The 13,210-nt window shown below is 44.9% G+C and overlaps 1 protein-coding gene across 4 annotated transcripts in view; it reads left to right on the forward strand.

The window, feature by feature from the left end:
- Positions 1-13,210, forward strand: part of LOC106609547 (sorting nexin-29) — a 156,613-nt gene that overhangs the window by 632 nt on the left and 142,771 nt on the right. For all 4 annotated transcript variants that reach the window (XM_045724039.1, XM_045724041.1, XM_045724043.1 and 1 more), the window contains 3 exons: positions 8,686-8,750; positions 9,329-9,381; positions 9,461-9,585. In XM_045724039.1, coding sequence (XP_045579995.1) covers positions 8,686-8,750; positions 9,329-9,381; positions 9,461-9,585 — 243 coding nt within the window. Of the gene's footprint in view, positions 1-8,685; positions 8,751-9,328; positions 9,382-9,460; positions 9,586-13,210 lie in introns of those variants that run through there.

Consider the following 13,210-nt stretch of genomic DNA (forward strand, 5'->3'; position numbering starts at 1 on the left):
GACTCTCCACGCGTTTATCTTGAATCTCCCCATGCAAATCTAATTATTTCTTGACTGCATGACACCCTAGATGTCATGAAACAAATTGTTTATCAAAGAAACCCTTCCAATTATAATAGTAAGACTTATTGTATTACTCCCGAGTCCTGACTAGCCCAAGATGGGTTCTTACAGAGCGTAACGTTACCGTAACTCCTTAAGGTCGAAGGAACTTATTTTCATAGCTACACTGGCTGTGGCAGCCAAATACTCAATTTAAATGTGAATCGATTCTCAATTGTTGTACGGTTCTAGACAAATTGCATTCGTATCAAATACATTTCACAAATGCAAAATATACACTTACTGCTTTATCACAGTTGCAGACACGTTTTTTTCTTCAGTGACCTTTCTGGTGGCATCTTCCATTACACACAGGTGTTTCGAGCATGCTAAATAGATGACGTCCATAAACACGCATTGTAACATGGCGATACAGTGCCTGGCAAAAGTATTCATCCCCCTTGGCTTTTTTTCCGATTTTGTTGCATTACAACCTGTAATTTCAATTGATTTTTATTTGAATTTCATGTAATGGACATACACAAATTGGTGAAGTGAAATGAAAAAAATAACTTATTTAGAAAAAATTATAAACGGAAAAGTGGTGCGTGCATATGTATTCACCCCATTTGCTATGAAGCCCCTAATTAAGATCTGGTGCAACCAATTACCTTCAGATGTCACATAATTAGTTCGATTGCACACAGGTGGACTTAAGTGTCACATGATCTGTCACATGGTCTCAGTATATTTACACCTGTTCTGAAAGGCCCCAGAGTCTGCAACACCACTAAGCAAGGAGCACCACCAAGCAAGTGGCACCATGAAGACCAAGGAGCTCTCCAAACAGGTCAGGGACAAAGTTGTGGAGAAGTACAGATCAGGGTTGGGTTATAAAAAAATATCAGAAACTTTGAACATCCCACAGAGCACCATTAAATCCATTATTAAAAAATGGAAAGAATATGGCACCACAACAAACCTGCCAAGAGAGGGCCGCCCACCAAAACTCATGGACCGGGCAAGGAGGGCATTAATCAGAGAGGCAACAAAGAGACCAAAGATAACCCTGAAGGAGCTGCAAAGCTCCACAGCGGAGATTGGAGGATCTGTCCATAGGACCACTTTAAGCCGTACACTCCACAGAGCTGGGCTTTACTGAAGAGTGGCCAGAAAAAAGCCATTGCTTAAAGTGTTTGCCAAAAGGCATGTGGGCGACTCCCCAAACATATGGAAGAAGGTACTCTGGTCAGATGTGACTAAAATTGAGCTTTTTGTCCATCAAGGAAAACGCTATGTCTGGCGCAAACCCAACACCTCTCATCATCCTGAGAACACCAACCCAACAGTGAAGCATGGTGGTGGCAGCATCATGCAGTGGGAATGTTTTTCATTGGCAGGGACTGGGAAACTAGTCAGAATTGAAGGAATGATGGATGGAGCTAAATACAGGGAAATTCTTGAGGGAAACCTGTTTCAGTCTCCCAGAGATTTGAGACTGGGACGGAGGTTCACTTTCCAGCAGGACAATGATCCTAAGCATACTGCTAAAGAAACACTGAAGTGGTTTATGGGGAACATTTTTATTTGTATTTATTTATTTCACCTTTATTTAACCAGGTAGGCTAGTTGAGAACAAGTTCTCATTTGCAACTGCAACCTGGCCAGGATAAAGCATAGCAATTCGACACGTACAACAACACAGAGTTACACATGGAATAAACAAAACATACAGTCAATAATACAGTAGAACAAAAGAAAACAAAAAGTCTATATACAATGAGTGCAAATGAGGCAATTAAATAGGCCATGGTGGCGAAGTAATTACAACATAGCAATTAAACACTGGAACGGTAGATGTGCAGAAGATGAATGTGCAAGTAGTAGAGTAGAGATACTGGGGTGCAAAGGAGCAAGATAAATACAGTATGGGGATGAGGTTGGTAGATGGGCTGTTTACAGATGGGCTATGTACAGGTGCAGTGATCTGTGAGCTGCTCTGACAGCTGGTGCTTAAAGCTAGTGAGGGAGATATGAGTCTCCAGCTTCAGAGATTTTTGCAGTTCGTTCCAGTCATTTGCAGCAGAGAACTGTTTTGTAAGTGTTTTGCTTTTTACAGCGTGCACTGTACTGTACCTAGGTAGCTAACGTTAGAAGCTAGCACATGTAACTTAGCTACCTGTCTACAGTAACGTTAGCGAATGTGATCGACCAAATATATGGTTCGACTTAGTGTAGCTAACGTTTATGCTTACTAGCTAACTTTAGCTAGCTAGTTAACGTTAGTTAACATGGCCACTAGCTTAATAAACTCAACTCCATTGAGTTCACTAAGTAAGTCACCAGGCCAGGCACGTTTGCCTCTGGGCTCTTGAGACAAAAAGGGGTTCCAAAATTGACAGAAATCCTGTCCAAAAATGACCTCATTAAACAGAAAGGGGCACACCAGACATCCTGATATCTATGAACAAAACTAAATCATAAGTTATGTTGTTTACCTAAAACGGAGGATTTGGTGTCATATAGCTAACGTTACAACATTCGCAGAGTACGACCCTGCCTCACACAGGAAGCAGCGCAGGTCCTAATCCAGGCACTTGTCATCTCCCGTCTGGATTACTGCAACTCGCTGTTGGCTGGGCTCCCTGCCTGTGCCATTAAACCCCTACAACTCATCCAGAACGCCGCAGCCCGTCTGGTGTTCAACCTTCCCAAGTTCTCTCACGTCACCCCGCTCCTCCGCTCTCTCCACTGGCTTCCAGTTGAAGCTCGCATCCGCTACAAGACCATGGTGATTGCCTACGGAGCTGTGAAGGGAACGGCACCTCCATACCTTCAGGCTCTGATCAGGCCCTACACCCAAACAAGGGCACTGCGTTCATCCACCTCTGGCCTGCTGGCCCCCCTACCTCTGAGGAAGCACAGTTCCCGCTCAGCCCAGTCAAAACTGTTCGCTGCTCTGGCACCCCAATGGTGGAACAAGCTCCCTCACGATGCCAGGACAGCGGAGTCAATCACCACCTTCCGGAGACACCTGAAACCCCACCTCTTTAAGGAATACCTAGGATAGGATAAAGTAATCCTTCTAACCCCCCCCCTTAAAAGATTTAGATGCACTATTGTAAAGTGGTTGTTCCACTGGATATCATAAGGTGAATGCACCAATTTGTAAGTCGCTCTGGATAAGAGCGTCTGCTAAATGACTTAAATGTAAATGTAAATGTAAACTGGAAGGAAAGACGACCAAAGGAGGAATTGGCTTTGGGGGTGACCAGTGAAATATACCTGCTGGAGCGCGTGCTACGAGTGGGTGCTGCTATGGTGACCAGTGAGCTGAGATAAGGCGGGGCTTTACCTAGCAGAGACTTGTAGATAACCTGTAGCCAGTGGGTTTGGCGACGAGTATGAAGCGAGGGCCAACCAACGAGAGCCTACAGGTCGCAATGGTGGGTAGTATATGGAGCTTTAGTGACAAAACGGATGGCACTGTGATAGACTGCATCCAGTTCGTTGAGTAGAGTGTTGGAGGCTATTTTATAGATGACATCACCGAAGTCGAGGATCGGTAGGATGGTCAGTTTTACGAGGGTATGTTTGGCAGCATGAGTGAAGGATGCTTTGTTGCGATATAGGAAGCCGATTCTAGATTTAATTTTGGATTGGAGATGCTTAATGTGAGTCTGGAAGGAGAGTTTACAGTCTAACCAGACACCCAGGTATTTGTAGTTGTCCAGGTATTCTAAGTCAGAGCCGTCCAGAGTAGTGATGCTGGACAGGTGAGCAGGTGCGGGCAGTGATTGATTGAATAGTATGCATTTAGTTTTACTTGCGTTTAAGAGCAGTTGGAGAGTTGTATGGCATTGAAGCTCGTCTGGAGGTTAGTTAACAGTGTCGAAAGAGGGGCCAGAAGTATACAGAATGGTGTCGTCTGTGTAGAGGTGGAACAGAGAATCACCAGCAGCAAAAGCAACATCATTGATGTATACAGAGAAGAGAGTCGGCCTGAGAATTGAACCCTATGGCACACCCATAAAGACTGCCAGAGGTCCGGACAACAGGCCCTCCGATTTGACACACTGAGTTCTATCAGAGAAGTAGTTGGTAAACCCTGCGAGGCAATCATTTGAGAAACCAAGGCTGTCGAGTCTGCCAATAAGAATGTGGTGATTGACAGAGTCGAAAGCCTTGGCCAGGTCGATGAATACGGCTGCACAGTATTGTCTCTTATCGGTGGCGGTTATGATGTCGTTTAGGACCTTGAGCGTGGCTGAGGTGCACCCATGACCAGCTCTGAAACCAGATTGCATAATAGAGAAGGTACGGTGGGATTCGAAATGGTTGGTAATCTGTTTTTGTTAACTTGGCTTTAGAAGACCTTAGAAAGACAGGGTCCAGATTGTCTAGCCCGGCTGATTTGTATGGGTCCAGATTTTGCAGCTCTTTCAGAACATCAGCTATCTGGATTTGGGTGAAGGAGAAATGGTGGGGGCTTTGGCGGGTTGCTGTGGAGGGTGCTGGGCAGTTGACCGGGGTAGGGGTAGCCAGGTGGAAAGCATGGCCAGCTGTAGAGAGATGCTCATTGAAATTCTCAATTATAGTGGATTTATCGGTGGTAACTGTGTTTCCTAGCCTCGGTGCAGTGGGCAGCTGGGAGGAGGTGCTCTTATTCTCCATGGACTTTACAGTGTCCCAGAACTTTTTTGAGTTAGTACTACAGGTTGCAAATTTCTGTTTGAAAAAGCTAGCCTTAGCTTTTCTAACTGCCTGTGTATATTTGTTCCTAACTTCCCTGAAATGTTGCATATCACGGGGGCTATTCGATGCTAATGCAGAACGCCACAGGTCTGGAGTGAACCAAGGACTATATCTATTCCTAGTTCTACATTTTTTGAGTGGGGCATGCTTATTTAAGATGGTGAGGAAGGCACTTTTAAAGAATAGCCAGGCATCATCTACTGACCGGATGAGGTCAATGTCATTCCAGGATACCCTGGCCAGGTTGACTAGAAAGGCCTGCTCGCTGAAGTGTTTTAGGGAGCGTTTGACAGTGATGAGGGGTGGTCGTTTGGTCGCAGGCCCATTACGGATGCAGGCAATGAGGCAGTGATCGCTGAGATCTTGATTGAAAACAGCAGAGGTGTATTTGGAGGGCGAGTTAGTTAGGATGACATCTATGAGGGTGCCCGTGTTTACGGATTTGGGGTTGTACCTGGTAGGTTCATTGATAATTTGTGTGAGATTGAGGGCATCAAGTTTAGATTGTATGATGGCCGGGGTGTTAAGCATGTCCCAGTTTAGGTCACCTAGTAGCACGAGCTCAGAAGATAGATGGGGCAATCAATTCATATATGGTATTGAGGGCACAGCTGGGGGCAGAGGGGGGTCTATAGCAAGTGGCAACAGTGAGAGACTTGTTTCTGGAAAGGTGCATTTTTAGAAGTAGAAGATCAAATGGTTTGGGTACAGACTTGGATAGTAATACAGAACTCTGCAGGCTATCTTTGCAGTAGATTGCATCACTGCCCCCTTTGGCAGTTCTATCTTGGTGGAAAATGTTATAGTTAGCGATGGAGATTTCAGGGTTTTTGGTGGATTCAGACACGGCTAAGACATCCGGGTTGGCAGTGTGTGCTAAAGCGGTGAGTAAAACAAACTTAGGGCGTAGGCTTCTAATGTTAACATGCATGAAACCAAGGCTTTTATGGTTACAGAAGTCAACAAATGAGAGCACCTGGGTAGTGGGAGTGGAGCTAGGCACTGCAGGACCTGGATTAACCTCCACATCACACAGAGGAGAAGTTGGATAAGGGTACGGCTAAAGGCTATACGAACTGGCCGTCTAGCACATTCAGAACAGAGACTAAAAGGAGCAGGTTTTTAGGCACGATAGCATAGATTCAAGGCATAGTGTACAGACTAAGGTAGGATGTGAGTACATTGGAGGTAAACCTAGGCATTGAGTAATGATGAGAGAGCTATAGTCTCTAGAGACGTTTAAACCAGGTGATGTTATCGCATATGTAGGAGGTGGAACAACATGGTTGGTTAAGGCATATTGAGCAGGGCTGGAGGCTCTACAGTGAAATAAGACTAATCACTAACCAGGACAGTAATGGATGAGGCATATTGATATTAGAGACAGGCATGCGTAGCCAAGTGAACATATGGGTCCAGTGAGTAGTTGGGCTAACTGGGGACATGGCGATTCAGACAGTTAGCAGGCTGGGGCTAAACAAGCTAGCAGTTAGCAGACCGGGCCTGGCAAGCTAGCAGTTAGCAGACCGGGTTAGCAAGCAAGCAGTTGGCAGACCGGGGCTAGCATTTACATTACATTTTAGTCATTTACTCTTATCCAGAGTGACTTACAGTAGTGAATGCATACATTTCATACATTTTTTCCCCCCCGTACTGGTCCCCCGTGGGACTCGAACCCACAACCCTGGCGTTGCAAACACCATGCTCTACCAACTGAGCCACATGGGACCAGACTGGGGCAAGCAAGCTAGCAGTTAGCAGACTGGGGCAAGCAAGTTAGCAGACTGGGGCAAGCAAGCTAGCGGTTAACAGACCGGGGCTAGCAAATTAGCCTTTGGGGGAGGTCGCGATGGGGGTAAGCCTGTTTTTGCCTCTTCGTGCGGTGACGTCGATAGACTGGTCGTGGAATTAGTAGGGTTCGAAGTAGTTCTAGGTAGCTAGTAGGCCGTGGTTAGCAGAATGGGCCAAGACATTTAAATGTCTTGGAATGGCCTAGTAAAAGACCAGACCTCAATCCAATTGAGAATCTGTGGTATGACTTAGATTGCTGTACTCCAGCAGAAACCATCCAACTTGAAGGAGTTGGAGATGTTTTGCCTTGAAGAATGGGCAAAAATCCCAGTGGCTAGATGTGCCAAGCTTATAGAGACATACGCCAAGAGACTTGGAGCTGTAATTGCTGCAAAAGGTGTCTACAAAGTATTGACTGGGGGGGTGAATAGTTTTATGCACGCTGAAGTTTTTTTCATTTTGTTGTCTTATTTCTTGCTTGTTTCACAATAAAAAATATTTTGCATCTTCAAGGTGGTAAGCGTGTTGTGTGTAAATCCAAATAATACAACCCCCCCAAAGAAATCAATTTTAATTCCAGGTTGTAAGGTAACAAAATAGGAAAAATGCCAAGGGGGTGAATACTTTCGCAGGCCACTGTATGGCTGTGTGGGATCCCTAACCCTATAAAGGTGTATCAATTTAACCTTTTTGTTTTTAGAAAATTATTTCTTGTTGATCTGAAACACAGGGTCCAATGTGTGTTAATGTTCAGACCAAGCGTCGGGGCTCTTAACAAAACACCCCAGTAAAGAAGACGTCTTCCTCCAATCACTTATGTGTAATGGAACTGAGAGCGATGATCAAGGGCAGAGTCCTGACCATCCTCATGTAGCCCATAACTTTCTCCAAACTATAGCAAACTAAACTCCACTCCATGGTGAAGGAAGTTTCTGTTGAACTCCACCAACGGAGTGGAGCAGAGACCAGACTTTGTGGAATCTCTCTGACTACATAGATTCGCCCAAGGTCAATACTTCAAATTTTTTTAATTACATTTTTTTTAAATTATGAAATGCCTACCTTGTACCTATGTTTGTCCTCTGTAGTTGAGTGCCTTTGTTCGCTGAAATCCATGCTTTCCCAATAAACGTTAATCAAATACAACCACTGACTGTTCCCATTAGGGATGCACGATATATCGGTGAACGTATCGGAATCGGACGATATTAGCTAAAAATGTCAACATCAGTATCGGCCCGATGTCTAGTTTAACGGCGATGTGCAAAACCGATGTCAAAGCTTACGTAATGACGGCACGTAAAATTTTGCAACACAGCATTCCTAACCTAGCCTACAATGTCTGCTGTGTGGATTGAGTAGTCAACAAGTGGAGTAATCATTTGAAAGAGTAAGAACATTTCAGCGAGACAACTCAAAGGAGAAATCCATTAACGCCAATGAATTCCATTGACAATCAACCGTTCTCTGTCGTGGGTGATGTTGGCTTTCCCTGACTGGTCGAGCACCGGTACACATGTTGCCCTACCGGAGTTGCACAGTAATAGCGTCACTGCTATTAGCTTCACAACATACTATGGAACACCATGTGTCTTTGCGTGTCAAAAAATATATTGACGAGTCAAATAACACAGTTCTATTATAGAATGTTGTGTGTTCTGAATTTGCACATGCAAGCCAAGCGCCACCACTACTATCAGTAGCACTGTCAAAGCTGTACAAAAAAGTTTGCAAACACCGGCCACGAATGATGTTTACAGTACCGCATTGGTAATAAAGCATTATTTGTTTGACCGCAACTTCAGGGGTAGCTAGCTTTAGCTTGGTACCTAGCTAGTACCAATACAACCAGCCTGAAAACAATGACCAGTAGAAACTGCAGTCATTTTCATTATTCATAGCAATGATTTAGGAATCCTTGTAAGTATCATATTTCTCTTTGAACACATCATTGTATACATTTCTGATAAGTTTGGTGAAATTGTGGTACAGCTCTCTGATTTAGCCAGAGATGGCTCTTAGGCCAGAATTCTAAGATGAGTTTCCCAAACTGACAGACAGTCATGTTTGTAAGATTGCCCTCCTTCTCCTCCTCAGGCCCTCAGCAGAACGACGCAAAGAGACAACACCTACTGGAGCGGCTGCTGGACTCTGTCAAACAGGTGAGGGTTAATCACAGTTAACCCAGAACAGTCTCTCGTAATTGGTCTGCTGATCGATTAAGTTTTGTGTCCATACATGTTAAGAGAAGAGCGGAATCAGGAGCTACACCCTCTCTCTTTGCAAGTTACTGTCCGAATGTCCCCTCCCCTTCCAACATTTTAAAGATGGTAACATCTGCGAAATTCGTGATTTGTCCAAATAACCCAAACGTCGGAACTACTGCTCATTATCCCACGCATCCCATTCCTTCCAGGTTATGTGAGCCTTCCTGTACGTGACAGGCCAGGTTATGTTATCTTCCTTGTTGCATTCCTTTACTATGGATAATCCCCACTGAAGAGGAGTGCATTACAGCTATGGTCAAATGAGTCATATAATCATAAACTGTTGTAATGATATGCTATTACAGTGTAATTCTATGGTTTCTACTGTTTATAAGGCATGAAATGATACTGTGCCTATTGTTTTTCTAGCTGGTTTGATGTTGTGGTCTGTAGCTGGCAGGCTCCCATTGAGGAAGTAAATGTGTTGTGTCATTGTTATTTTGATAGCCATGTCATTCTTCATGTCTCTTCAGTGCCAAATCCGCTTTGGAGGAAGAAAGGAGATCGCCTCAGATTCCGACAGCAGGTACCAATGAGTTTTATTATTACAAAACTGATATGATTTATTGATGTTGTGTGTGTGATGTATTGTAACTCCCCTGTAGGGTGATCTGTTTGTGTGCCCAGTTTGAGGCTGTCCTCCAGCATGGCTTGAGGAAGAGTAGAGGCCTGGCTCTCACTGCTGCTGCCATAAAGCAGGCTGCAGGCTTCACCAGCAAGACTGAAGCAGGTACAGTCACATGACCTGGAAACTGATTAGTCAGTGATATGTAAAAAAAACCTTTTTCCAGGAGGTACTGGTAATCTTCATCTGCACATTCTTAAAATTAGGTTTGTATTTGGTGTAAAAAAAATATTTTATGTAAAGAATGTAGAAAATAAATATGATATATTAAAACAAATATTGGGTCAGAAAAGAGCTATATGACTGAGTCAGACCATTAGAACCACTGCATCACCATGGTAGTGACAGCTCAGGGTTACAGACTAATATTTAAAGTTCAAAAGCTGCTCTCACTCAAACCATGAAAAGGAATAACCAAAGGAGGCAGCGATGCAAAAATAATATACTTAATTTAATCCACGCTCGAAAGAATATACAAGGTGAAAGTTCAAGGTGCTATGAAAACAAAAAAAGGAGCATGCCAAACATTATCCTGGGAAACTGGAGACCTGAGAAGACTGTACAGTCGTGGCCAAAAGTTTTGAGAATGACACATATTAATTTGAACAAAGTCTGCTGCCTCAGTTTGTATGATGGCAATTTGCATATACTCCAGAATGTTATGAAGAGTGATCAGATGAATTGCAATTAATTGCAAAGTCCCTCTTTGCCATGCAAATTAACTGAATCCCCCCAAAACATTTATTGCATTTTAGCCCTGTCACAATAGGACCAGCTGACATCATGTCAGTGATTCTCTCGTTAACATAGGTGTGAGTGTTGACGAGGACAAGGCTGGAGATCCCTCTGTCATGCTGATTGAGTTTGAATAACAGACTGGAAGCTTCAAAAGGAGGGGGTGCTTGGAATCATTGTTCTTCTTCTGTCAACCATGGTTACCTGCAAGGAAACACGTGCCGTCATCATTGCTTTGCACAAAAAGGGCTTCACAGGCAAGGATATTGCTGCCAGTAAGATTGCACCTAAATCAACCATTTATCGGATCATCAAGGACTTCAAGGAGAGCGGTTCAATTGTTGTGAAGAAGGCTTCAGGGCGCCCAAGAAAGTCCAGCAAGCGTCAGGACCGTCTCCTAAAGTTGATTAAGCTGCGGGATCAGGGCACCACCACTACAGAGCTTGCTCAGGAATGGCATCAGGCAGGTGTGAGTGCATCTGCACGCACAGTGAGGCGAAGTCTTTTGGAGGATGGCCTGGTGTCAAGAAGGGCAGCAAAGAAGCCACTTCTTTCCAGGAAAAACATCAGGGACAGACTGATATTCTGCAAAAGGTACAGGGATTGGACTGCTGAGGACAGGGGTAAAGGCATTTTCTCTGATGAATCCCCTTTCCGATTGTTTGGGGCAACCGGAAAAAAGTTTGTCCGGAGAAGACAAGGTGAGTGCTACCATCCTAGCATCCTGAGACCATTCATGTGTGGGGTTGCTTCTCAGCCAAGGGAGTGGGCTCACTCACAATTTTGCCTAAGAACACAGCCATGAATAAAGAATGGTACCAACACATCCTCCGAGAGCAACTTCTCCCAACCATCCAGGAACAGTTTTGTGACGAACAATGCCTTTTCCAGCATGATGGAGCACCTTGCCATAAGGCAAAAGTGATAACTAAGTGGCTCGGTGAACAAAACATCGATATTTTGGGTCCATGGCCAGGAAACTCCCCAGACCTGAATCCCATTGAGAACTTGTGGTCAATCCTCAAGAGGCGGGTGGACAAACAAAAACCCACAAATTCTGACAAACTCCAAGCATTGATTATGCAAGATTGGGCTGCCATCAGTCAGGATGCGGCCCAGAAGTTAATTGACAGCATGCCAGGGCGAATTGCAGAGGTCTTGAAAAAGAAGGGTCAACACTGCAAATATTGACTCTTTGCATTGACTTCATGTAATTGTCAATAAAAGCCTTTGACGCTTAGGAAATGCTTGTAATTATACTTCAGTATTCCATAGTCACATTTGACAAAAATATCTAAGGACACTGAAGCAGCAAACTTTGTGGAAATTAATATTTGTGTCATTCTCAAAACTTTTGGCCAAGACTGTACTCGCATCACTAGGAGAGAACGGCTGTGACGAGTGTCTACTCTCCACCCAGGAAATAGAGGCTGTAGGACTGCTAGAGAAACAAGGTGCAGATACTGGCTATGAAAACAGAGGGTTATGCATATTTAGTACACTGCTTAAAAAAATAAAGGGAACACTAAAATAACACATCCTAGATCTGAATGAATGAAATAATCTTATTACATACTTTTATCTTTACATAGTTGAATGTGCTGACAACAAAATCACAAAAATAATCAATGGAAATCCAATTTATCAACCCATGGAGGTCTGGATTTGGAGTCACACTCAAAATTAAAGTGGAAAACCACACTACAGACTGATCCAACTTTGATGTAATGTCCTTAAAACAAGTCAAAATGAGGCTCAGTAGTGTGTGTGGCCTCCACGTTCCTGTATGACCTCCCTACAACGCCTGGGCATGCTCCTGATGAGGTGGCGGATGGTCTCCTGAGGGATCTCCTCCCAGACCTGGACTAAAGCATCCGCCAACTCCTGGACAGTCTGTGGTGCAACGTGGCGTTGGTGGATGGAGCGAGACATGATGTCCCAGATGTGCTCAATTGGATTCAGGTCTGGGGAACGGGCGGGCCAGTCCATAGCATCAATGCCTTCCTCTTGCAGGAACTGCTGACACACTCCAGCCACATGAGGTCTAGTATTGTCTTGCATTAGGAGGAACCCAGGGCCAACCGCACCAGCATATGGTCTCACAAGGGGTCTGAGGATCTCATCTCGATACCTAATGGCAGTCAGGCTACCTCTGGCGAGCACATGGAGGGCTGTGCGGCCCCCCAAAGAAATACCACCCCACACCATGACTGACCCACCGCCAAACCGGTCATGCTGGAGGATGTTTCAGGCAGCAGAACGTTCTCCACGGCGTCTCCAGACTCTGTCAAACGTGCTCAGTGTGAACCTGCTTTCATCTGTGAAGAGCACAGGGCGCCAGTGGCGAATTTGCCAATCTTGGTGTTCTCTGGCAAATGCCAAACGTCCTGCACGGTGTTGGGCTGTAAGCACAACCCCCACCTGTGGACGTCGGGCCCTCATACCACCCTCACGGAGTCTGTTTCTGACCGTTTGAGCAGACACGTGCACATTTGTGGCCTGCTGGAGGTAATTTTGCAAGGCTCTGGCAGTGCTCATTCTCCTCCTTGCACAAAGGCGGAGGTAGCGGTCCTGCTGCTGGGTTGTTGCCCTCCTACGACCTCCTCCACATCTCCTGATGTACAGGTCTGTCTCCTGGTAGCACCTCCATGCTCTGGACACTACGCTGACAGACACAGCAAACCTTCTTGCCACAGCTCGCATTGATGTGCCATCCTGGATGAGCTGCACTACCTGAGCCACTTGTGTGGGTTGTAGACTCCGTCTCATGCTACCACTAGAGTGAAAGCACCGCCAGCATTCAAAAGTGACCAAAACATCAGCCAGGGAGCATAGGAACTGAGAAGTGGTCTGTGGTCACTACCTGCAGAACCACTCCTTTATTGCCTATAATTTCCACCTGTGTCTATTCCATTTGCACAACAGCATGTGAAATTTACTGTCAATCAGTGTTGCTTCCTAAGTGGACAGTTTGCTTTCACAGAAGTGTGATTGA

This window comes from Salmo salar, chromosome ssa01, assembly GCF_905237065.1.
Source record: "Salmo salar chromosome ssa01, Ssal_v3.1, whole genome shotgun sequence".
NCBI classification, from domain to species: domain Eukaryota; kingdom Metazoa; phylum Chordata; class Actinopteri; order Salmoniformes; family Salmonidae; genus Salmo; species Salmo salar.